The sequence below is a fragment of the Varanus komodoensis genome, unplaced genomic scaffold (assembly GCF_004798865.1).
Source record: "Varanus komodoensis strain SLA01 unplaced genomic scaffold, ASM479886v1 scaffold91, whole genome shotgun sequence".
Lineage (NCBI taxonomy): Eukaryota > Metazoa > Chordata > Lepidosauria > Squamata > Varanidae > Varanus > Varanus komodoensis.
The window spans coordinates 1380585-1405144 of record NW_025336610.1 but is presented as its reverse complement, the minus strand read 5'-3'; the positions used below and the strand labels follow the sequence as shown (position 1 = coordinate 1405144).

Below are 24560 nucleotides of genomic sequence, written 5' to 3'. Positions count from 1 at the left end.
GGCTGCCCAGACGGAGCGTGTCCGGCGGCGCCCGGCCGCTTGGCGCCCGCGCTTGCACAGTGGGGCTCCTCTGTCCCCCGTGGAGGAGCTGAGGTCCCTCTCCGCCTGGAAGGGGCCCCTGGGGCTACTGCCGAGGTCCCACACACCTGAGGATGCAAGCGGGCCGCTGTTTCCCTGTCAAAATGCACCCCTGCCGGCTGTCTTTTTCTCGTGGGTAAATGGTGCCTATGCAGAGACGCTTGGCGTGTGCACAGATGCTCACACACCCTGAATCTGGCGGCAAGCCGGGCCTTGAGAAGGACTCATGTGCCACTGTGCCACGCGGGGTCCGAAGGGGGCGGGAGGGGAGACTGAGGCCGCCCACCTGTCTCCCAGCAAAGCTTTGCTTTGGCCCTGGGAGGAATCTCTGGTCGAGACGCGTTGCCTGCTGCAGGCCTCAGCCTGGGCAGGAGAAACCGTGGCAGGACGAGGCCCCGCTCCGTGTGGGAATTTACGCTTCGATGCATGCACTCTGCACCCACCACAGGGCTCCTTCCGAGCAGCCCTGCCCTCCACCACCAGGAAGAGGTGGTTGTTGTTGTTGTTAGTCGCGAAGTCGTGTCCGGCCCATCGCGACCCCACAGACAACACTCCTCCAGGCCTTCCTGGCCCCCACCATCCCCCGGAGACCACCTAAGCTCTCGCCGACTGCTTCAGTGACCCCATCCAGCCCCCTCATCCTCTGCCGCCCCCTCCTTCTTTTGCCCTCAATCCTTCCCAGCATCAGGCTCTTCTCCAGGGAGTCCTTCCCTCTCATCAGGTGGCCAAAGTATTTGAGCTTCATCTTCAGTATCTGGCCTTCCAAAGAGATGCCAGGTGGCTTTTCCCAGGAACATGGCTGGCCCAGGGGCTGGGGGCTGGGGGCTGGCCCTCGTGCCGTCAAACCCTGGAATAGCAGAGCTGGCAGGGGCCAGGAGGCCTTCAGGTCCAGCCCCTGCAGTTGCAGGACACCAGTTCACCCACCCCCTCAGAGGACGGTCCGAATGCTTTTTGGAGAGCCCAGGTCATAGGCCCCGTTGCCACGCTGCTCTGACAGAAGGGCCAAAGTACTTGAGTTTCATCTTCAGTATCTGGCCTTCCAAAGAGCAGTCAGGGTTGATCTCCTCTAGCACTGACCGCTTTGATCGCCTTGCGGTCCAAGGGACTTGCAGAGTCTCCTCCAGCACCACAATTCAAAGGCCTCAATCCTTCGGCGCTCAGCCTTCCTTGTGGTCCAGCTTTCACAGCCATGCATTGCAACTGGGAAAACCATCGCCTTGACTATGCGCACTTTTGTTGGCAGGGTGATGTCTCTGCTTTTTAGTATGCTGCCTAGATTTGCCATAGCTTTCCTCCCCAGGAGCAAGCGTCTTTTAATTTCTTGGCTGCAGTCCCCGTCTGCAGCCAAGTGATCTTGGAGCCCAGGAAGATAAAATCTGTCACTACCTCCATTTCTTCCCCATCTATTTGCCAGGAAGTGATAGGACCGGATGCCATGATCTTAGTTTTCTCAGTGTTGAGTTTCAAGCCAACTTTTGCGCTCTCCTCCTTCATCCGCATCAAGAGGCTCTTTAGTTCCTCTTCACTTTCTGCCATGAGAGTGGTATCATCTGCATATCTGAGGTTGTTGATATTTCTCATGGCAGTTGTAATTCCAGCCTGTGATTCATTCTCGAGATTATCCTTTATCTTATTTCTCTTTTCCACGGAATTTGCTATTCCACCCAGCTTTATTTCATCTGCAACCGTAAATATATTTTCTTGTGCTTCCTCATGCAAATCATTGATGCAAATATCGAAGAGGACAGGGCCCTGCAGCACCCCACTTGCCAGCTCTCCCCAGTCTGAGGAGGTGCCACTGATGAGCACCCTCTGGTCTGGTTTTGCAGCCGCCTGTGGATCCACCTCGCCATTCCCCTGTCTAGCCCGCTTTCTACATAGAAACACAGAAGCAGAGCGAGGCGGAAGGGGCCTCCCGGGCCATCTAGTCTGACCCCCGGCTCCAGCCGGCTCTGCTCATGACATGCCCACCATGTGCCTGTCCTTGGACACCCGCACCAATGGGGCCTCAACCGCCTCCCAGGGAAGCCCATTCCACCCCCTCGGGGTCCTGACTGTCAGGAAGTGCTTCCTGGCATCCAAACTGAACCTTGCCTCCCTGAGCTTGGCTCCGTTGGAGCGCTAGTTTGCTAGTTTGGTAATTTTTGTTAGTTGGGTCATCAGGATGTTGTGGGGAACTTTGCCAAAGGTGTTGTCCTAAGCCCAGTGTGAACGCTGTTGTTGCGCGAGCCATCAGGTCGTTTCTGACTTGTGGCAGCCCCATCAATGATGCCTTCCCGATCGCCTGTCCTTGGCAGCCCTGCTCAGCTCTTGCGCGTTCAAGGCCGCAGCCTCCTCGATGGGGTCAGCCCATCTCCCATTTGATCCTCCTCTCCTGCCTTTGCTTCCCCAGCACGATCGTCTTCTCCGTGGGTCCGTGCTGGTACCTTCTGCTTTTGTAGATGCTTCGTAGATTGATCCCATCAGCTAAGGGTGCGATCCTGTGGCCTCACTATGTTGCCTGGGGGGCATAGGATGTTTTGGAACTGGGGTGCTGAAGTCCTGCCCTCCCCCCACCTCCTTGTGCTGGACATGGAAAGAACCGCACGGCTGCTTCTCCAAGGACACAGCAGACCTCAGAGAGAACAAACAGGGGTGCGGCAAGTGGGGAGGGGAGGGGAGTGGGCCTATTGGCCTATGCCGGCCCCCCCCCCCACCTCCATCCCTCCGGCCCGCCAGCACTGCACCTAGACGGCCAAAAGCAGCCCTCCGGAGCAAATCCAGCAGCAAGGTGGCCGCTCGCTCTGTGCACAGGATGCGTGCGATCCAGGCCACCTTGGATTGCGCCCGGGGGGCGGGGGGTTCTGCCTCCCAGAGTCGGCTGCATTTCTCTCGAGGGTCCTGAGCAGTGTCTGCACAGCCGGACATCTGTGCCCGTACAGCATGTTCGGTCCGTCCCCGCAGGATGCGTCCCACACATCCTGGCGATGGCCTCCACCTGGTCTGGCACCGTGTGCCGGCGGAGCGAGAACGAGCCACCCAGGCAATGCTGAGCGGAGAGAGCGGGGAAGGACGGGCCGGGTGCCGCTTCCTCCCTTCGGGCTGCAGCAGAGGGCAGGTATTTTTAGAGGGGTGGGTGGCAGGCAGTGGGGCGCTCTGCTTTTCCGTTTGCATCTGCTAAGCCAAGGGCCGTGCTAGTCCAGGATGATGGGAACAGTAGTTCAGCCCACCTGGACGGCTGTGCTAAGCAGGTTTTGGAGGCTTTCGTCCAGCTTCAAAACCCATCAGAATTCCAGAGACAAAAGGCTCGTCTGGGGAGGTTTGCTCCCTCGAGATTTCCAGCGCTGTGGAAGTGTCTTGTGCCTCTCTGGCCTGCAGACTGGGTCTCCCCGGACTGCCGGCGGTCGAGTGCTGGTGCAGGGCTGATACCATTAAATCTGATCCTCAGGGGCTCAGACAAAAGTGAAAAATGTGGACAGCCGCTTAACATCAAGAAAACAAAGGTAATGATGCCTGCGGAGAACCAGAGTGCAGAACAACCACAAGAACACAGAAACAGTAAAAGAATTCAACATCCTAGCTCTGAAATCGACCAAAGCGGTGACTGCCGTCCTGCGATCAGAAGGTGCAGAGCACTTGGGAGAAACGCGGTGCCTGGAAGAGCAGCGGTTTCAGCCTCCCGACCAAATGCTGATTAGCCCCCGGGATGCCCGTCCGTGGCTGCTGGGGGGCTGGGGTCCCACCCCCTCGAAGCCGGGCTGCCCATGCCAGTGGATCAGAGCACGGTCCCTGCATCCTCGGACTGGGGCTTGCACCCGGGACCTTCTGCGAGCAATGCCCGTTCTCTGCCGCTGGGCCAGGCCCCTCCACGCGTTCTGTTCTTCTGCAGCTTCTCCCGGCCGTAAGCCTGACGGCCGCTCACTTTGGAGTCACGGGTTCCGGGAGCATCAGCCGCCCTTCCCACTCGCCGGCTCGGCCCATGCTCCACTCCTGGGCTGGCACCAGGGACGTGACCTCACACGGCATCGGGCAGAGCGCCAGGGGACGCGAGAGGCCCCGTGCCGGATCCCGGCCAGGCCGCCTCCGGGGTGACATCCTGTTTCCCACGCTGGCCGGCCGGATGCTGCAGGAGGCCCATGGGCAGCCCTCTCCCGCACGGCGAGCCAGCCGGCCCCGGGGCCTCGAGGCAGCCCCAGCGGCCACGCTTTTGCCCAGCCCTTCTTACGGCCGCCCACGCCGGCCTGCCGCTTGGGCTAGCAGATTCCGTGGTTGGAGGCCGCACCGTTTGGAGGAAGGCTTCCCTTCACCTGCCTCCTGCGCCCCCACTGAGCTGTGCCGTTCCAGCAGGCAGAGGGAGGGCGAACCAGGCCCCTCCACAGCAGCCGTGGCGGGCAGTCGCCAAGGCCCTGGACTCACGCCAGCCTTGCAGCGCCGTGACCCACTGGCCTGCCTCCCTAGTTCTGGCCCAGGTGCCGGCGCCAGTCTCGGCACGTGCTCCCTGGATCTCGGCTCGCCAGGCAAGCGAGCGGGAGCCGTGGGGAGGAAGAGGAGGGAGAGTGGCTGGTGACGGGGGGGGGGGCAAGGGGGGCTGCAGGAGGGCCTTCGGATTCTTGCACTCAGCGCCAGTCTCCCAGTCTCTTTGCGTCACACCAGGCACGGCGTGGAACCTCTCCGCCTGCCTGTTTGTAGCCCGAGGGCCATCCTGGGCCGTCGTGAGGGCAAGTCAGCGCCTCTCTGCAGAGCATCCAACCCAGACGAGACTTCAAAGAACAAGCGCCTGTTCAGCACCCCAGGCTGGACAGCAGGGATGCAAAGGCCGCGCATCAAGGAAACAGAATAAGCCCGCAAACATAGAAACAGAGAAGCTAATTAAAAGCGAGCTCTAAAAATAAACGGTACCTTAGAACAAACACACGTCAAAGGCAAGCGAGCTGGACAAGCTCAGGAGACTTTGTGCTCGTCAATGGGCCCCTTGGCAGAATCGGTCCTGGCGGGTTCCTGAGCCGCTGCCGCAGAAGGCGCACCGCCCTTGCCACAAATGTCCTGCGGTCCGCCAGGAAATGACGGACAGCTTTTGCAGGCGGCCTGCCAGCTCCCCTTCTCAGGCGGTCCCCCAGAGCCGTCCTGGGTTCCTCCTACGGGGGCAACGAGGAAAAGAAGGCGGTGCGTTACGCCAGCAAGTTCCCCAGAGCCACAGGTGAAGAACTGCCGATCCCACCCGAGTGAGCGGCTGGCACTGCCTGGAAGCACAGGGCTCCAAACGCCTTCTGAGGGCCACAAAAGTTAAATCCTGCACACCTGATTTGAAATACTGGCATCTGCCGAACAAGCCGAGGCACGGCGAACCGGCACTGGCTAGCAAGGATGCCTCCATGGCAGTTTGCTTTGGAAGTTCGGTCTCCAGTGCTCCTGATCCAAGTTAGCGTGGGAATGCGGGTGCAATCCAGCTGGGCCTGAGGGAGCACTCGCCAGTGCTGAGCCCAGCCACCCCTATCCATTTGCTTAAGAAAGGTTTCCTTGGCCAGATTCCCATCGTCAGAGCTCAGTAGCCTCTTGCCATAAAAACGGGCGTTTTATTCTTGTGTTGACGGACTCAATTCCCACTCCCAGGCGCAGCAGAAAAGAGGAGGAAGGAAGACGCTGGAGGAAGCCCTGGCAACTCTCTCAGAAACCTCTTTTTGAGGGTCCCAGTTGCTGGAGCAAGACCCTGGCCCCATAGCTCCGCACCATGCAGAGGTTGGGGAAGCCCTAGACGCGTTTCCGGAGCTGGGCCCACTGGGAACCCGCATTGCGCCCGAAAAGGCGCAATCGCCGTGGCAGCTCTGCAGGCGGCAGGCTTGGCTGCCTCTCTGGGCTTTCCAGGGCCGTGTAGCCCAGGCAGCCACAGAAGTGCTACAAGCTGGAGCCTTTGCTCAGGTGTGTGCCGACCTGGACGCCGGTGTGCTGGTGGTTCCTTTTAGGGAAATCCATAATTCTGGCTTTGGAGCAATTCGTAACCAGCTTCTCCTGTCTGCAGACTAAGTATGTTTCTTCCAAGTCTCCTGATGGCTTCCTCGTGGGCCTGAGCAAGGCCCATGTCATCTGCAAATAGCCACTTCTGTACCTTTTGAGGCCATAAAGAGGGAGGGAAATAACTCTGGGAACGTAAATCAGGCACTGGGGCGCAGTAGGCACCTCTTCTGGTGCTGACTTGGCCAGCAAGCACTTCTGGCAAACTGCAGACAGGCGCAGATGTCCAAGTCTGTATGAGAATGGATTCTCTGCATCAAAACCAGTAGCCACATATCCATGTTCGCATACGATCAATCCCCCCCAGAATTGTCTCCCTCTGTTAAATAAATGCAGAAGCAAAAGCCACGGAAGCTGCTTAGACTTTTACGAATTGGCTGGGAGAGCACACAACTGTGCCAAGCGGTTTGCTCCGCACTCGTTCACCTGCAAAACTGCCCTTTTCTTCTGGCAGAGATCCCACTTTTTTTCAGAAAGAGTCTTCCGTAAGCTTTTAAGGTTGTGCCCAAAGAGGTTACCCAGCCTGCAGTTCGAGGGCCTGCTCTCTCTGCCTTTTCATGCCGACACGGCAGAGATGATCCCTTTAGATCAGTGCATGAAAACGGCTTTGCCAACTCTGTGGCCCACCAGGTGAGACATACCTTTAACAAGGTAAGTCTCACCTGACAAGTTTCTATGTGTCTAAGTTCATGGGGAGCATGTCTTGCACAGGTGCCTTGCTAGTTACCCACAATTGCTTGCTCTCCAAAACTGAAACTGGTGGCTAATTAGGGAGAGTCGTAGAAATGTGATTAACCTCAACGAGGGCCGGTCCCTGGCAAATATTTCGCAAGAACTGCTGCTTTAGTGAACCGGCGTGACAGCCAAGAGATTGAAAATCTCCTGCCCGGGTTCCTTGAACTTTTCTTCCGCTGCAGCTCCGTTTCCTGCGTGCCCCTGGCTGCAGACGGCACTTGGTGAGCGGCAAGAGGCCAGGGCCACGCCAGCTTGGAGGCCGCACTAAAGAAGGTGGAAGCATTTGCTTCTGAAACTTCCCCTGAACATAAGCAACTTTGTGTGGGTGATTGTACACGTGCCACCACAGTCGCACCCGGAGTTGGCCGGGGGCAACTTTTCTTTCCGGAACGAATGGCAGAGTTTGAGGAGGTCCCCGAGGAGCCCACAAGGGCAGGGCCCCCAGCCTGGAGGGCTTGCTCAGCCGCTGCCCCATCCAACGGATGACTCAGCTGGCGCTTCCGCCTTCCGCCTCAAGCAGGGCAAGCGCGTGCCCTTCTGCGGCGCCACGAGCCTCCTTCGCGATTGTGATGTGGCAATTCCTCGAGACATGATCCTCTGACCTCCAGACAGATTACTAAGCTCTCCCAGGGAATCCAGGACGATGGGTGGTGCCGGCCCACGCAGAACGCTTGCCAAAGGGCGCTGCTCCGGTGAAGGAGGACGGCCCGCCTGTGGGCGCCGTGGAGGAAAGCTCCGTTTTAGGCCTCTCTTTGGACAGGTCACCCTCTCGTTTGCGGGGTGTTGCACCCCCACACCCTCTGAGTGCCCTTGCTGAGGGGGGCAGTTGTTGGACCCCCGGGCAGCCAAGACAGGCATCGCAGACTTGAAGTGCAGCTCGGAATCATGGCCGTGGCTCCCCAAGAGGAGGAATTTGGGAAAACCAAATGTATGTCAAGTAAAGTTGGGGATCCGGGGCTACTCCCATGTCAGTGCATGGACCATACATCTGCGACAGGGGAAAGGGGCTGTTTTTGAATGCCCCTTAGGGTTAGAGAATGGCCAGGCGCTGAAATGAGGGGCACGTGAGCCAAGAGCCAGGTGAGCTGGGTGATGTGCCCTGCGCCGGGCACACGCAAGAATCCAGTACACCGACAAATCATAGAACTGGAGAGCTGGAAGGGGCCAAGAAGGCCCTCGGGTTCAGCCTCTGCTGTTGCAGGACACCACGTCACACCATCCCACTCAGGAGGCGGTCCAGCCTCTTTGTGAATGTCTCCAGTGTGGGAGAGCCCCCCAGCTCTCCAGACAGCTGGTCCCACTGTCATGTTGCTCTGACAGTGAGGAAGGATCTCCTGATGCCCAGCCTGAATCGGGGTTGTTGCAACTTAAGTTGATTATTCCATGTCTCACACTCTGGCATCAGCGAGGAGAGATCTTGACCTTCCTCTTTGTGGCAGCCTTGGAGGGGCTTATGGAGGGATATCATGCCCCCCTCCCCCGTGGGTCTAGTCCTGTGGGCCTAGTCTCAAAACAAGAGCTTTCAGCTGCACTGGTACCACAGAGGTCAGCTTCATTTGATTTTAATGGGAAGCCACCTAGTTTCCTGAATTCTGGTTTTGCCCAAGGTTTGCTCAACCCCCAGCAATAAGGAAGATGAGTTTTGCAGGAAATGAGTCATTCTGGTCTTAAAGGCCTTCTTTCCCTGGATAGAATGAAGTCGAGAACCTCTTAAGTTCTAGAACTTTCTTCTCACTGGCAGAGGCCGCCTTTGATTTTCCCGGGCACGATGCTTCTCCAGGGTCCTTTGTCTTCTCGTGGTTTGTCTGAAGCAGGACAGACTCAGGGTGGTCCTGCTTTGCGTCTAGGGAAAGCTCTGGCTCGGTTTGATCCAGGACCCACATGTCACTCTTTCTGGCGATCCTGGGCATCCGCACATGGCGAGCCCCCGCTGGAGATGGAGAGGATATTGCTCCCCGGCTAACGTAGGCATCGTGCTCACGCCATCCGGGCAGGCGCTCGAGAGAGACTCCCCAGGTCATCTCTGAGGGAGCGGCAGAAAATTCCTCTGCTCCCAGAGATTACCTCAAGCAGTGTGCCCAAATTAGGGTGCGTCTCGCGAGGAGATTGCAGAGGCAGCAAGCAGCATTATGCAAATCGTAAATGTCTCTAGTGGTTTCCAAGAAGCCGGTCGCTTCCCCGTTTTCAACCTGGGTGCGGTTTCGTATTAGCAAGTGCAGCTGAAGTTAAATATTATTTTCCAGAGGAAGAAGTCAATTTCCAGGGCTTGGTTGTCTTGGAATGAGACGCACTCCCCTCAAATTTATGCTCCTTCCGAGAACTGCCGAATTACCACCCAAAGGGAACGGCTGGGTTGTGGGGGTGGGAGGGAATGCTGGAGCATTTGCATGGAGGGCTGGCTGCCTTGGGGAAAATATCCCCCCCCATGCTGCTTTGTTGGGATGGTTTTCAATTTTTGAATAACTTTGATTTGATTTCCACAATCCTTCACCAAAACCAAATAGCTGTGAAAAGCCGCTGAGAACATAAAACAAGAGTGGAACCGCAAACCCACATACAGTGTGTAGTCCAAATGCTGGAATGCATGTTTACACTTCTGTGACCAAGTGACAGGGATTGGGGTCTGCTTCCCCCGTGCGCCACGTTGGCCCTATGCAAGCAGGCGGGGGTGTCCTTGCCTCACTTCTCCCACACAGGGGTAATTCCTCTTTGGGGTATCTGTTCCACTTTGTAATCTCACCCAGTTTCTTCAGACTGCTGACCACGGGGCAGATGGGTTGAAACGCGGCCCTAAACGGAGTGTCTCTGCCTTGGTGTATCTCTGGATGGCACGGCGTGGCCTGAGAGCGGACCAGGCACTCCTCCTGCGTCAGCAGGGGGAGGCTGTTTCCCCTTCCGCGTGCCAGAGCAAGGCATTCTCTCAGCTGCTGCCAGGTGCCCTCAGAGGGCCGCCGCTGCCGTGGGGTGGCAGCGAGCCGTTTCTGTTCCACCAAAGCGTTTGCCACTGCATGCGCAAGACACGTGGCTTCCTTTGGAAGCTGCCTTGGAAGTGCCGGTCCAACCAGCCTCACATTACTCTGGGAGGTGGACTTCGGTGTGCTGCTTGGACGTGTTCGGCTGGAGCTTTTCGGTGATTCAGTCTCTGGCTGCATGAGCGCTTCTGCTCGGACAGGGGTCTCAAGGCAGGTCGTGGCATATGGGTTCTGAGTGTTTCCCGGGTGGCACTTCGGAGGATGTATTCCACAGGTATCGCACGCACCTCTCTTTTAAGTCCGAGTGTACTAGATGATTTTTTGATTCGCCAAATGTAGTTCCCGCTGTAAAGTTTTCCGGGCTGAGAGTGGCCGTCTTCCTTGCAAGCTTTTCACCCGACTGGCCGCTGAGCCGAGCCCCAAAAAGCATGTGCCCATGTGAAAAGGTTGCTGCTGGCTCAAATGGTCCAAGCCCACAAGTTCAGAGATGCCTGGCCTGTTACTGTGGCCAATTTTGCTGGGACTGAGGACTCAGGATCTCGGGAACCATTTGGTGGTCTTGGAGGGCAGTCAGCAAATTCTTGATTATTTAAAACCTTTCCCAGTACAATCATCTAAGCAGAAGCAGCTGTTCTGACAGGGAATGCAGGACAGGAAAAAGGAATTAACAAGGATTACCCGTGGCTTTAAGCACTCTCGGTCGGAGGAGTGTGACAAGATTTTGATCATGACTCATCCACCAAGTCCCTAATGAAAAAGAAGATGGCTGGATCTGTTAGACGGCGGTGGATGGAGCTGGGCTTGGCAGCGGGACAGAAAGATAATGTCAAATGCTGGAATTTGATCCGTTCAGAGTAACTCTTTTCTGGGCTTAAATTAGAACCCCAATCCCTGGTTCCTTCTGGCATTTCCTTCTTGCCTCTGTTGTAAGCCGAATGCCCCAAAATGTATCTGGGTGGGAAGGCAGCCAAGAGCCGCTCTAACCAAGCCCCCCATCGGCTCTGCCCCCCCACCCCCGTCTTCCATGGGTGTGTCTGGTCTCCTTTCAAAGCCCTCCGAGTCGGCAGCCACCTTGTGGCCTCGATTCCTGACCTTTCATTCGGCATCGGATGGAAAAGAAGTGCTTTCTTTTGGACCTGATTGCAGCCCTTTCCCTCCTTCAGTTGGAACGGCCTAGATTCATTAAGTTGCTCATGTAGGGGTACACCAGCCCCCCAGTAATTCTCGCCACTTTTTCTCTACTGTAATTTCGGCCGTTCGCACTGGCTTTCCCCTCAGCCCCTGACTGGAGCGTGTCACCCTTGGGGACAGATCCCCAGACTGGAGCCTCAGAAGCATTCACAGCAGCTTTCCCCAGCCTGGAGCACCCCCTCGATCTGTCGGAGGTCAGCCCTGTTACCTCCCGCCAGCCTGGCACCCGCCGAGGCTGCCCTGCTCTCTTTCTCCGTCCACCAAAGATGTTCCAGCCAAAGCTCCTTGGTGGAAATGGGAGCCGGCAAGCGGGGCTTTCAGGTGCAAATTCAGCATGTTGCAAAAACTGGTACCGAGGGAAGCAGCACCGCGAGGTTCCGAGTGATCAAGCCACAGACAAGCCTCCAAAGGTCCAAGGGGGACCTTGGAGCAAGGAGTTGATTCCCAACAAAGGCCTCTCCCAAACCCAGGTTGCCGACACCCCGGCTTTGCCACAGGTCCTTGCATCGTGAGCTAATCGCGCAGAGAGCCTGATGCATATCCGTTGGCCACCCCCCGGTCCTGGGATGAGTTTCAACACTGTGCTTCCCTCCGCATGATCCGGGTCATGGACTTCCTATGGAACCTGAAGCTCGTTGATCCTCTGCTCCTTTGGCTTATCTTGGAGTCTCCTGGCTTGGGCTCTTCTGGTCGGAATCCCACTCCTTCCTCTTTGGCAGACTCAGAATCTGTTCCAGCATCTCTTGAAGGCTCTGCAACAGAGTTGACCCAGTCCTTGCACAAGGCACTTCTTTTTTGCTTTTAAGTTCTCCTCCTCCTCCTCTTCCGGTACCATCATTCTAAGCCTTTTCCCCTTGTGCAATATAGAGCAATTGCAATCGAGTCATCTCCAACTTGTGGCAACCCTGAGAATGAAAGGCCCCCAAATGCCCCATCCATGGCACCCCCGTTTAGCTGCTCTAAATGCAAGGCTGTGGCTTGCTTTCCGGGTTCCATCCTTCTTGTATTTGGGCCTCCCTTTGGTCCCAACCCGACTCTCAAGCAGCCGGAGCCGCCCTGAGGGCAGAGTCAGAGCCTTTTTGAAGGAGAGGCAAGCTGGGGGAGCTTCGGTGTGGATTCAACTCATTTTATGGGCAGGCGCTTCTCCTGCATCTTGATGAGAATGATACTTTAATTTATACTGCGCTGTGACTGGTTAAGCTCTGCTGAAAGGATTAGAACTTCTAAGTTCTCGTCTAAGTGTGCTGGAGAGGAAAAGAGGGAGGAATAAACCTGCTCAAAGTAGCTTCCTGTTTTTATTTTGTGCTCGTTTTAGCATTTAAGTAAATTACTGCACCCATCTATTAACATTGGACCAAAATTTAGTGCTTTAAATCAAAATGCCAATTCACTGTTATCAAAAGCCTTTTCTAAATCCAAACAGGGCAATAAATACTGTTCCCTTAATCCAGATGTAAAATCTACAGCAAGTAGGAATTTCCTCACATCATCCCTCATTCGTTTTGTCCAATTAAACCCTGTGTGGTCTTGATGTATATACTTATGTCGTACTTAATTTAAATGCTTCGCTAATATACTAATTATGATTTAATAATGTATATTTAAAAGATATATTTGTCTGTTAGAAATTACTGTTTTGGGAGCTTTACCTTCTTTCTGGATCGCTACAGCTGTCCAAAATTCTGGCAATTTATTTTTCTCAGTAATTCATTTGTAATGTTTTTCATACAATGACAATAACTTCAACAAAAGTTTTTTGAGAGTGGCTGAGAAATGATTAGATGCAACTAGGAAACCCATAGTCTGCTAAGCTTCCCCTGCCCTTTATGGGATTAAAACACAATATGCTGAATGTCAAATAACCTAAATATAAGAGGTGCCACACTGAAGATGCCCCCTGAGCTTTGGCTGTGTTGTGAACAGGCCAAGAGATGTTATTTCTGCTCTTCTTAGGGCTTTATTCAAATGTGTGCGCAGATGAGGCCTCGGTTTCCTTGGCCAGCCTGGCAGGGTGCTTCTTCACACCTCCCACTTCCCGTTTCAGATCCCCCCTAACCTTCCCTGCTCTGTGACGCTGCAACCGGGACCTGAGGATACAGGAAAGGTAAAAACGGCGTGTCGGGTGGATAGGTAGGAACTCCCGAAAGGGAAGGTGGGGCCTGCCGAGGGTCTGGTGGACGATGCGCTGGCTTCCTAAGGCAGAGGGTAGCCAACCGAGCTAAAAGGAGACCCCTTGACAAAAAGGGAGGTGCCAGATCTGTGTTGCCGGCTTCTGTGAAAAGGGGAGGCATCGCAGTCATAAGAGGCACGCGTGTTCGAGCTCCCGGGGAGCAAGGTGGGCGCCTGGATCCACCCTGTCCTGCTGCCTCCTCTTTCCAGGCCTGTGGCGTCGATTACGAGGTCAAAGCTTTCTGCGCAGAGAATCCAGAGGAGAAGATTCACAAGAGGTGAGCAAGGCCGCAGTCCTGGTTCTGCAACAGAGGGTTTGGTTGGCATCCTTTCTCTCGCGTTGGCAACTTACATTGAGCTTCGCAAAGTCCTGGCCCTGAGGAACTTACCAGCAGAGGCCTGGTGGACAGAGGGGACACCCACAGAGGGGAAAGAAGAGGGGAAGGGGAGAGGCGGAGGGCACCAGGAGTGGAATGGAAGCTGCCTGTGCAGAAGCCAAGGGGGGGGGTGAATGCTGGGACCCAGTGAGAGGCGGGGGCTTGTCCCCAGACCCTGTTTCTTGGCCTCCAGAAGCATCTGGCTGGCCACTGCTGGCCACAGGGTCTTGGCCACTGACACATTAAGTTCTACATGTATTTTTGTATTTAAAATATGTATTGACCACTTTTTAGAGCAGGGACCTCCCAAGGCAGCATGCAACAATAAATTAATATACTAAAAACTGATCTGAGAATAGAGGAAGGGACAAGAATGAAAAACCAGCAAATGCCAAGATAGAGCAGATTGAGCCGTTGCAGCTGAAACCCAGAACAGTCCAGTAGGGCACAAATGGGGCGAGGCAAGAGGGGGGAAATGGACCTTCCTAAAAGCCTGAAATGACGGTACGTGGAGGACCCCAGTGGCAGCCCACTCCTGAGTGCTAGGGACCTTCGTGGAAGACCCTCCACCTGGTCCGCGGCTGGGCTCTTCTTCTCGTCCGGGTTTGCAGGCTCCCCGCCGGAGAGCACGTGGCACGCACCGTCCCTAGGGTCCCTTGTAGGCACCGGGGCCAAGACCTGTCCCCTGGCCAAAGCCTAAGGCAGCCTTGCTAGCTGGGAATGATGGGAGAAGTGGTCCAACGTGTCTGGAGGGGGTGAGCTTGGGGAAGCTTGGCCTGACCTGTTGGCGTCCCTTGTGCGTCCCAAGGAACTCGGTGCGCTTGGTGATCCGCAAAGTCCAGTATGCCCCCGAGCGCCCAGGACCGCAGCCGATGGCCGAGACCACCCGGCAGTTCCTCATGTCTGACAAGCCGCTGCACTTGGAGGCCTCCCTGGACAAAGAGGTACTTTGGGCGGCCTTTCCGGAACCTTCCAGGTGGCGCGGCACAGATCGGACACGCCAGTGCCCGCTGCCCTCCGTGTCTGGGCGGGGGCCGGGGCTCCCCGGTGTGGGAGGCCATCCCCTGCGGTGTGGGCCGGATCCTGCCGGCCCCAGAGCCAGCGGAGAGGCTGCAGCGCAAGGCCCCGAGGAGCGCGCAATCCTGGCCTCGTCCTGCTGCCGTTGGTGGGGGGGGGGGTGCGTGTGGGGCCTGTGCCTCGGGAAGGGGGCTTGGCGTGGGGGGCCCTCGAGCGAGAACGCCGGCTGCTTCCCCGGCGAGTCCTCCTCGCGGCTCAGCAGACGTGCCGCTGCTTTGCTCCCGCTAGATCTACTACCACGGCGAGCCCATCAACGTGAACGTCCACGCGACCAACAACACCAACAAGACCGTGAAGAAGATCAAGATCTCGGGTGAGCGTGGGCACGCCTCTGGCCGCTCCCCCGGCGGCCTGGCCCCGCGTCCCCGGATGGGCCCCTGCCCGGCTGGGGACGGCGGCCCCCAGAGGAGACCCCCTCTAAATACCGTCCGCGGAAGACCACCCAAAGCGCTTGCAAAGGACAGGGTGGTCTCCGGCGGGCGAGCGCCCCGGCTTTGCGGCACCCCGCCAACGCAGCATCCGTCTCCATTCAGTTCACTTCTTGCCCGAGCATTTTAGCTTTTTAGAATGTTGCAGCTTTAAATTGTTTTTAAGCTGAATGGATTGTTGTGAGGAATGTTTGGCTTTTTGGTAGAAGAGTGGCGATTTTAATTGCCCTTTTAATGTGTGATTCTATGGTTTTATATGTGTTGTTGCTGCTGCTGCTGTTGTTTAAATCTTGCAGTGGGATCCCCCGGGAGTACAGGAGGGTCCACAGAGGTTAGAAATCAGTCAATCAGCCACTCACCAGGGGTGCCAGGGGTGGGAGGCAGCGCTGCCGGTGTGGACGATGGTTCCTGCCCTCGTGGACGTTCAGCTCTTCTTTGCCACCTCTCTCTCCGCTTTGCCTCTAGTGCGCCAGTACGCAGACATCTGCCTGTTCAACACCGCCCAGTACAAGTGCCCCGTGGCCGTGGAGGAATCCGAGTGAGTATCGGTCCTGCCGCAGCGTCCGTTTCCCAGGCCTGCCCAGCACAGGAGGAACAGGCGGCCCCTGCCCTCTAGGCGCCTGCACACCGGCCCGGGGGCACGGCGCAAGGGCCCTCCAGATGTTGCTTGACTGCAGGCCCCATCAGCCCCAGCCAGCTTAGCCGGTGGGGAGGGGAGGGGAGCTGTCGGCCAGCAGCAGCTTGGGGTCCCCGTGTCCCTCCGAGCCCAGCGGCAGAGAGGTGCTGCGGGGGCGAGCCGTCCCCTCGGGAAGCCCGGCGGAGCGCCCGCCTTTCCCGGAGGAGCTCGCTGCCTGGCGTGCAGGGCTCGGCGCAAGGCCCGTCTGGGCGGAGAGGAGTTGGGAGTTGCCCAGGCGTCTTCGGGGCGCGTGTGCCAGCCACGTGCCAGCTCCAGGCAGAGCCGCTCCCTGCAGCCCGGCCCCAGGCATTTCCGCCCGGTTGCGGGGCGCAGGCCTGCAGGAGACCCCAGCACAAGGCGGCAGCGCCAGCTCCACGGAGCCATGCCTGGCCTGGGGCAGGTCGTGCTGGCTCAGGGTGCCTCCCCCCAGTTCCACTTCCCCGTTTTTAAGCGGCAGAGTTGGGGGGTGGTTTCAAAGATGGTGGGGATGAAGGACAGCCGGACGTGCGGGCAGTGAGCCCCCGGGAGCGACCAGAGCCCGGCTGCCTGCCTCTGAGCCCTCCGTTCCCTGCAGTGACGTCGTGGCCCCGAGTTCCACCTTCTGCAAAGTGTACACCTTGACCCCGTTCCTTGCCAACAACCGGGAGAAGCGAGGGCTGGCCCTGGATGGGAAGCTGAAACATGAAGACACCAATCTGGCCTCCAGCACGCTGTGAGTCTCCTTTCCGCCTGCAGCTGGGACAGCGGTGGGCATCACCCCCAAAGAAGGGGAGCCCCCTCGTTGCGAGGACCGGCCTGTCGGACAAGCTGGGCAGGGCCAGCTCCTGGTGGACTTCAGCGCATCTGCTGCCGTACGGTGGAAGCCATCGCCAGGCCTTGCGCCCACGGTGGCAGGCAGATGGTGGAAGGGCGCCCTCCAGAACGGGCCCAGCCCTCCGAGTCTCGCGGCTTTCAGGAAGGACGCGAGCACTCAGAGGCGGCTGCACTGACGCTCCGTGGGGCCAGGCATCCGTTCTGGGCTTTGTGTTTTGCCCTGCAGCAGCTTGGAGGCTTTTGGCAGAGAGTGAAAAGGGGAGCCATAAAAATACCGATGCATAGATGGATGCGCACGCGCAGGAAGTCGCTCGCGTGATGGCTGCGGGGCGCGTTGTGACCCGCTTCCCTTTCCTTCTGCCAAGTCGTGCGTCAGCAGAGGGCCAGGGCACGTGGGATGGGGCGCGAGCGCTTGGTGGGCGGCCTCCTCCCCTCCCAGGCCCCGCAGGCATTCCAGGGATCCTTCACTAGGATCCGTTCCTCTTTCGAGGAGGCCGCAGCGCCGGCGTTCAGAGCGGCTGGCGCCCCCTCATCTGCAGCGGAGGAGGCCTGTCTCTGTGCCCCAGCTGCGTGCAGTCTGAAATCCACAAGGGCAGTGACCACAGGGGAGGGGGGACTGGGGGGCAGCCACCAGTGCCAGTCGCCACTGGTGGCATTTCTTGAGCTGCCACACGGAAACAGCGAGGCGGAAGGGGTCTCCGGGGCCATCTAGTCTGACCCCCGGCTCCAGCCGGCTCCGCTCACGACATGCCCACCAAGTGCACGTCCAGCCTTTCCTTGAACACCTACACCGACGGGGCCTCAACCATCTCCCGGGGAAGCCCACGCCACCTCCTTGGGGTCCCGACTGCAAGGAAGTGCTTCCTGGCATCCAAGCTGAACCCTGAGCTTGGCTTCGTCGTCTCTGTCGCCTTTCTTTCCAGTTCATTCCTCTTCTCTGGGTTTCCAGGTTGCGAGATGGAGCCAACAAGGAGGTTTTGGGCATCATCGTCTCCTACAAAGTGAAGGTGAAGCTGGTGGTCTCTCGTGGCGGGTGAGTCCCTCCGACGCCACAGGCCGCCTCACCAGCCACACACGGCCCACGCAGCCTCGGCACGCCATGCCCCCTTGCGCTCCCGGGCTCGAGCGGCAGTCATGAGCTACCTGACCCGGAACGTGGGGTGGCGCGGCCACGAAACATGCCGAGGCCGCATGTGGGTCACTGAACCGATGCAGCAACTCTGCCTGGCGCTTGCGCCCCCGTCCCGGCTCTCGTCCTGCCTGCCCCGGGGTTCTTCCCAGCCCTGCTGTGGGCTGTCCTTGGTTCGGGGGGTCGCAAGCAGGGCAAGACCTGACTGGAGATTGTGGACTCCCTCGCCTGGTCCCCCCCCACCCGCCAGACCCACTGGCAGCACGGCGTGGTTGCTGCACCCCTGTAACGCCTTCTCTCGTCTCCTTTGAAAACACCAGCCTGCTGGGAGACCTTGCGTCCAGGTAACACCCCCCGACTGCCTGCTGTGGCTGAAAGTGGCACCCCGCCCTTGCATCCCACCCCCCACCCCCCCCCCCCCCCCTTCCCCCCCCCCCCCCCCCCCCCCCATGTACCATTTCAGCCATTCCCAACAGTTTTCATCTCGCACTCCAAGCGGGCTCACAAGGGGCACCTTTGCGGGGTCTCCGGGTGCCCCCTCCTCCCGCAGCAGCTCAGGCCTCTGTGCACCCCTCCCTCAGCATGAAGCCTCCCGGGAGGGGGCAGATCCAGCACCAGTTCCTGCCCCGGGGTGCCTGCAGCTGCTGTGCTGTCTCCGTCTCATCTGCCTGCCTGCCTCTCCCTGGCTCCATGTCGGGAACAGGATGGTGGGGGGGGGGGTGAATCTGCCACGCAGCCTCTTCTTACGCTTTTGGAAAAGTGGCCTGGCCTTGTTTGTTTCTGCCCTGCTGGGGCAAGTGCCAGGCCCCTTTGCCCCCCCCCCCCCCAAATGGCCCCTTCAGCAGGAGGTGCGACCCCAGAAAGGTCCAGAGTACACAGAGGAAGAGCTGCTGTCAGTTTGGGGGCCAGCAGCTCTGGAGACTGGAGCTTGCTGTGGGGCCGCCTCCAATCCATAGGGCAGCCTCCAGATGGATTGCACCTCGCATCATTCCCAGCCAGCACGCAGTGACGCCGGCTGGACCGCATGGCATTGCTCTCCTGCCTGCAGCTGCCGGCTTGCAGACGGCTTGGCTCGATGCTGCCCCCTGCTGGCCCAAACAGCCAGGGCACCCAGTCCGGCCCCCTGCGAGTTCCCCGTGCTCCCCAGAACATGGGCGCGCCGCCGGTGTCACGCAGGCAGAAACGAGCCTCGGCGTGTGCATGGCACGGCGCATGCAGGGAGCAGAGCATTGCATGCCGTGTGTCTCCCTGAGTTTTCTGCAAGACGGACAAATCTGTGGGGAAGGGAGGGGAAGGGGCTGTTAGCTGGGGTCAGTACACGGAGCGCCACCCCTCAGATCCCCCCGCTGTGCCCCGGGGGTGCAGAGCCGCTGGGTCCCAGCCCTCCAGCGCATGGCCATCCCAGAGCCCAGAGGGAGGGGGAGCTGCTCCGCGCAGGGGGAGGAAGAGGAGGAGCGAGGGAGAGGAGCAGAGCCTGCGGGGGGGGGGAGATGGGGGCCGGGCTCGTTCTGGCGCTGGCCGGCTGGCTCTGCTGGTGAGCGGGGAGCCCGTTCATCGCTTTTCTTGCTGTGCTCCTCATTCTGCCCCTGGTTTTAATTGCGGTGCAGGCGGTGGCCACCAAGAGGCCTGAGGCTGGGGGCCTGAAGCGGGGGGGAGGCACCCCCGGGAGCCGCGATGCTCACGCTTGCAGGGCAGGGGTGAAGGGGAGCCTCCTCCTCCTCTTCCTCCCTCGGCCCCCAGTAGCAGAGATGCTCCGCCGAGGTCCGTTTGGCTGCCCCAACCGCGGCAGGCCCCTCAGGAAGCCTCTGCAGCCCCCTGGAGGGGGGGCCGTCCTGCGGGAGGGGCAGCCGCGGGCCCCTGCGTGAGTGGCGGGGTGCAGCGGGGCGGGCTTCCGGGCGTTGGGAGGAGCAGGGCCTGCCCCGTCCTGTGCCGCTCCATGTCCTCAGGACCCCGAATGGGCCTGGCCGGGGCTTCTCTGTTGGGTGGTTTGGCCCTGCCCGGGCCAGTAAATCCCAGAAGCTCTTCCCCTGGGGGAGGGAGGGGAGGGGAGGGGGGGAGGACGGCTGGCAGTGCTCTGCCCGCCCGGGCCCGCCTGTGATGTGGGGCTCTCTTGGGGCGAGGCGAGGCGAGGGTTGCCGTGCTGCCGAGCGCCCAGCCGGCCGGCGCCCTCCCTGCGCCACGGAGCGGCACATGGCGCCGGCGCTTCCCGCGGGGGCTCACGCTGGGCTTGCCTTCGCAGCGACGTGGCTGTGGAGCTGCCGTTCACCCTCATGCACCCGAAGCCGAAGGAGGAGCCGCCGCACCGAGACGGTGAGTCGGGTGCCCCCGGGGGGGGGGGGGGGGGGGGCTCTGCTTGGAGGCAGAGCTGGCCGGAGGCCCCTTGGGAAGGGCCCGCTTTGGGAACGGGCGGGTGCCCGGTGGGTCTCGCGCTTCGGTGGCACCACCCTCTGTGCGCAGTGCTGGCGACGGACCTGGCGCGACACTCCTTCCTTCCGTGGCCGTCTCAGCATCCCGGGAATCCTGGGGGGCGAAGCCAGGAGGTGATGCCGGAGCGCTTGAACGCCGCCCGGCTGCTCGTGCTTCGGCGAAGGGCCCCCTTTCGGACCCACTGCCTCTGGCCGGTCGGCCTGAAGGGCTGTGGTGCCTGTGGAGGTTTGCCCTGGGCACCATTTTCCCGAGGGGAAACCGAGGACGCGGTGGTCCTGGGGGCAGTCCCGGGCAAGCCCAGGCGGAAATAAACCCGCGGTGCCCCTTGTTCTGCAACCAGCCGGGGCCCTTCGGGGGCCGTTCAAGCACTGGGACGCTGGGCTGCAGAGTACGGAGAACACACAGGAGGATGGGATTTGGGGTACGCAAGAGCGCGGGGCGTGGAATGGAGGCCAGCTGCAGGCTCGGTGCGCAGCGCCCCCTGGTGGCTTTGCTACCGTCCTCGCCGTGTGGCGGCCAGAGGTTGAGTCCCCGCGTTGCTGCCCATCCGTCACGCTGCTGGGGCTGCTGGGAGCCGAAATGCAGAGCCTCTCTTTGCACCCACGTGGGGGAGGCTGCTGTCCTCCAGCCCCTCCTCCAGAACGGTGCCCGAGGACGGCCGGGCATCCAGACCGTCTCCTGCAGGGACCCCCCGCCTTCCCCCTCCCGCGGGTGATTCCACCCGAGCCCCTTCCCGAGGCCGGGCCTGGGGTGGCAGCCTTGCCCTGTGCGGCGAGTCGCTCTGCGCGCCGCCTTGTTCCCAGGGCCGGTTCGCCCCCTCCCCAGCCTTGCACGACCCTGAGGCTGCATTTCATGGAATCTGCAGCCCCACGGGCGGGAAGCCCCCGCCCTGAAGCGGGGACTGCAGCCTCAGGGCTGGGCGAGAGCTCAGGAGGAGGAAGAGCCGGGGGAGCGTGGAGTGCGGGCGGCCATGGAGAGCCACCCCTTTCCAAGGAACTAACCGTTGTCCCGATTCCGTGTGTTCAGTTCCAGAAAACGAAGCTCCCCTTGACACAAATCTTATAGAGCTTGATGCAAAGTAAGCCAAACGCCCTGGGGGGAGGGCTGGGGGGCTCGGGAGGGGCCGGGGGCCTGCATGGGGATGCCGAATCCTGCGCATGGTTCAGTCTGCCGCCATCCCACCCCCTCGCATGCAACTCGCTAACCGGCCAGCGCGCCCATCACCAGCCCTCCGTGCCGCCCTCCATCTCCGGGTCTGCCGTTTCAGCCTCCGCGCCCGGCTCTTTTAACACGTGCGCCGCATGTTTCTTCTCTCTCCTCATCTCCTTTGCATGATCGCAACCACCTCCTGCATGCGTGCTCCTCGAAGCAGGAAAAACACAGTAAGAGCCCCGGGACTCTGCGCTCGCTCGATCCCCGGTTGCTTCTGCGTTCCGACGCACCCGTCCCCACGCCCGCCGCTTTTGAGAGAGCTGAGAGGGGATGGGGAGAGGGGCGTCCCCTTCCACAGTACAGCCTTGGTTTTCTTCTGCCCCGCGTCACTCCTGGCGATACAGGTCCTGCAGGTTTTTGAAACCAAAACCTGCGATACCTGTTTGGCCAGGGGCTAGCGCGAGGACTGCACACGGGCCCCACATGAGCAGGCAACCAGCCAAGGGAGGGGGTCCTCGGGGTTTAAGCCGGTGATGGAAACAGTTACGCGGAAGCTTCAAGGGAGCCAAAGCAGGTATCTGAGCAAGCGGCCGCTCGGAGGTGGCACCAAAAAGCCACCTGTTCGAAGGGGAAAGCGCCCGTAGGTCCCGCGTGTTCCAGGAGAGATGCGATGGCACCCGCTCGTCGCGGAGCTGCTCCCAAGCAGGACGGGCTTGGGGGGGGGGTGTTCCTGGCACAGCGGCATCCCGCAATTCACAGGGCAGAGCTACCCATTTTCCCCCCGTGCTTCAGTTTCACAAGGAAAGGAAGGAAGTTTTCCAGTCAAAGACCAGAGCTCCGTAGCGCCTCTCCCTCCCTCCCTCCCTCCCTCCCTCCCTCCCTCTCGCCGTTGTTGCTGTTGTGGTTTTTTACCATGATCTCCCTGATAGAGGAACAAATGGTTCCTAGTTTATTATTGCTTCCACTCTCCCAGTTCAGTCCTTCCATCGGTCCTTGCACCTGAAATTCAGTCCCAGGGTGCATTGCTTCTTGCCTATGGCATCTGTCTCCCCCCCCCCCCCCCCCCGGTCGAGCTTGGATGGCCGGAGCAGCAACTGCGTCACCAGAGGAGTCTGAGGCCTTTGCACACCAGGATCATGGAAACCGTGATCCTGGGTAGAGGCGGCGCAAGCCATGGTGATACGGAGAAACCACGGAACAGACCTTTGTTTCTGGCCATGGTTCCTAAAGACCAAACTCGCCATGGTGAGATATCGGGTGGGTCCGGACAGCACAGAAGACCCACCGGGGCTTGTCATTTTGTCCGAACCTGCCCTCTCTTTTTCTTGGGTTCGCATAGAATGGAAAGCCACCTGGTCCACAGCCTGCCCTCGCCTGTGTGCCTGGCGGTGCCTCTCTGGGGCTTCTGGTGGCATGTGCTAGCGGTCGCTGAGGCCCCATCGGTGCGGGCGTTCAAGGACAGGCTGGACGTGCACATGGTGGGCATGTCATGAGCAGAGCCGGCTGGAGCCGGGGGTTAGACTAGATGGCCCAGGAGACCCCTTCGTACTCGCTCTGTTTCTATGTTTCTATGTGTCCTCGCTCCACCTTCCCAGAGAGGCCTGGGCCGAACCTTGGGCCTTCCCCATGCCCTGCCGCTTAGTCAGGGCTGGGGATGATGGGAGGCGCCATCCCAGCCCTGCGGAGGGCGCCAGGTGGGGGCCCCGCTCCGAGCGTGCCGGGCGGTCTCGCGGGCGGCAGGGTGGCTCCTCCGTCACGGCGCTCTCCCCTTCCCGGCAGTGACGACGACATCGTCTTCGAGGACTTTGCACGGCAGAGGCTGAAGGGCGTGAAGGACGAGAAGGAGGAGGACGAGGACGGGACGAACTCCCCGCAGCTGAACGACAGATAAGCGGGGGGGCCGCTGCCGCCTCGCTCGGCACCCGGGCACGGGCTGCTTCTCTTTTGTATGAGTTGGGGGGGGGGGGCTTTCTTTTTAAACACGGATGGGAGGCGGGGGCAGGTCGGCCGGCCTGCCACCCGCCAACTCTTTCGGGCGACTCTGCAGCCGGAGGGGCGCCGGCGGGCTCCCCGGGGAGCCCCCGTGGTGTGTGAGCCCACCCGGGTGTGTGTGTGCACACGTGTGCGTCTTGTGTGTGCTGTTGTGTGCAGGGGCGGGGGGGGGGGGTTGCATGTCGGCCGTGCTGTGCTCTCCACTGGGGCTGCCTCTTTCCAGACGCAGCACGGCTCCCCCCGCGAAACTGGCCAGGCGACAGGGGGGCTGGGGGGGGGGGGGAGCCCCCCGGACACCAGCCGCTGCCACTGGCTTCGGGGGCTGGGGGATGTGACATTCGTGAAGGGGGGGCCCAGGGCCACTTGGCCAGCAGTTGCCTAGAAAGCCTGGCTCCCCCCACCCCATTTTCTCGCCCCCCACCCTTTTTTGCTGTTTCCCCTTCGTACCCCTAGCCCACCTCCCCCCCCCGGCTTTGTGGAAATGGATCGCACTCTTTTCTACTGCATTAACCTCCTAACCGCGTCGGATCCGCCGCTGGGGGCTGGAGAGGCCGCCGTCCGTGGCCCCAGTGGGCCCAGGAAGGGAAGGGGGCTGCGGGTGCAGCCGGCACACCCCGGGCCAGTGGTCCTCCTGCCCCCTCCCCACGCTCCTGCCTGGGGGACCCGCATCTTGCCTCCAGCCCAGCTGGAACGCCTTGGCCCGGACTACCACCCAGGCTGGCCAACGCCCCCCCAAGGGCTCCATGGGGAGGCCCTGTGGCCCCCATGCCCGCCGGCCATCGCAGCTCGATGGTGAGGCCGGCTTTCTTGGCAGGGCTGAAGCCACGGAAGGGCGAGGCTTTTTCGAGCGGGGCTTCAAGGAGAGCGCCCCCCCCCGAACAAGATTTTTGTCACCCGAAGAGCCCCCCGACCTGAAGCAGCGCAAAAATCTCCCACCAGGAGTGTCTGCTCCAGTCTGGCTGCATTTTCAAATATCGTAAAGCAACGTGTTCTCCGCATCTTAGATAAGAACAAGCAAGCCCCTCCGGCCCCAACAGCACCCCTCGGCCTGAGAATTGGGGGGATGCGAGTTTTCTGATCGTGACAAGAGGGTTCCTTCTCCTCCAGCTGCGCCCCAGAGAATTGCCCCCCCACCGCCCGAGCCTCCCGGCAGGACAGCAGCCAGGGCTACCCCTGTGCCTGGTCAAGGGGCCCCGGGGGCAGGAACCCGCAGGCACAGCCTGGAGCCACACCTTGACCCAACCTGGTCCACCGGGTGCCCTTCCGGGCTTGGTGCCATGGGCCACGCTGGGTGGGGAGGATGTGCACTGGAGTCCGGCGCCTGTGGACCCTGCCCGTTCAGGTCTGCAGGCCACC

At 60.1% G+C, this 24560-nt stretch overlaps 1 protein-coding gene across 1 annotated transcript in view; it reads left to right on the top strand.

Moving 5' to 3' along the window:
• ARRB1 (arrestin beta 1) overlaps positions 1 to 23103 on the top strand; it is a 55121-nt gene extending 32018 nt beyond the window's left edge. Inside the window, exons 6-16 of the mRNA XM_044418550.1 lie at positions 13009 to 13068; positions 13344 to 13411; positions 14319 to 14454; positions 14816 to 14900; positions 15481 to 15553; positions 16266 to 16403; positions 17454 to 17537; positions 17954 to 17977; positions 19873 to 19943; positions 21087 to 21138; positions 22992 to 23103. Coding sequence (XP_044274485.1) covers positions 13009 to 13068; positions 13344 to 13411; positions 14319 to 14454; positions 14816 to 14900; positions 15481 to 15553; positions 16266 to 16403; positions 17454 to 17537; positions 17954 to 17977; positions 19873 to 19943; positions 21087 to 21138; positions 22992 to 23103 — 903 coding nt within the window. The remainder of the gene's footprint in view (positions 1 to 13008; positions 13069 to 13343; positions 13412 to 14318; positions 14455 to 14815; positions 14901 to 15480; positions 15554 to 16265; positions 16404 to 17453; positions 17538 to 17953; positions 17978 to 19872; positions 19944 to 21086; positions 21139 to 22991) is intronic.
• The last annotated feature ends 1457 nt before the right edge of the window (positions 23104 to 24560 follow it).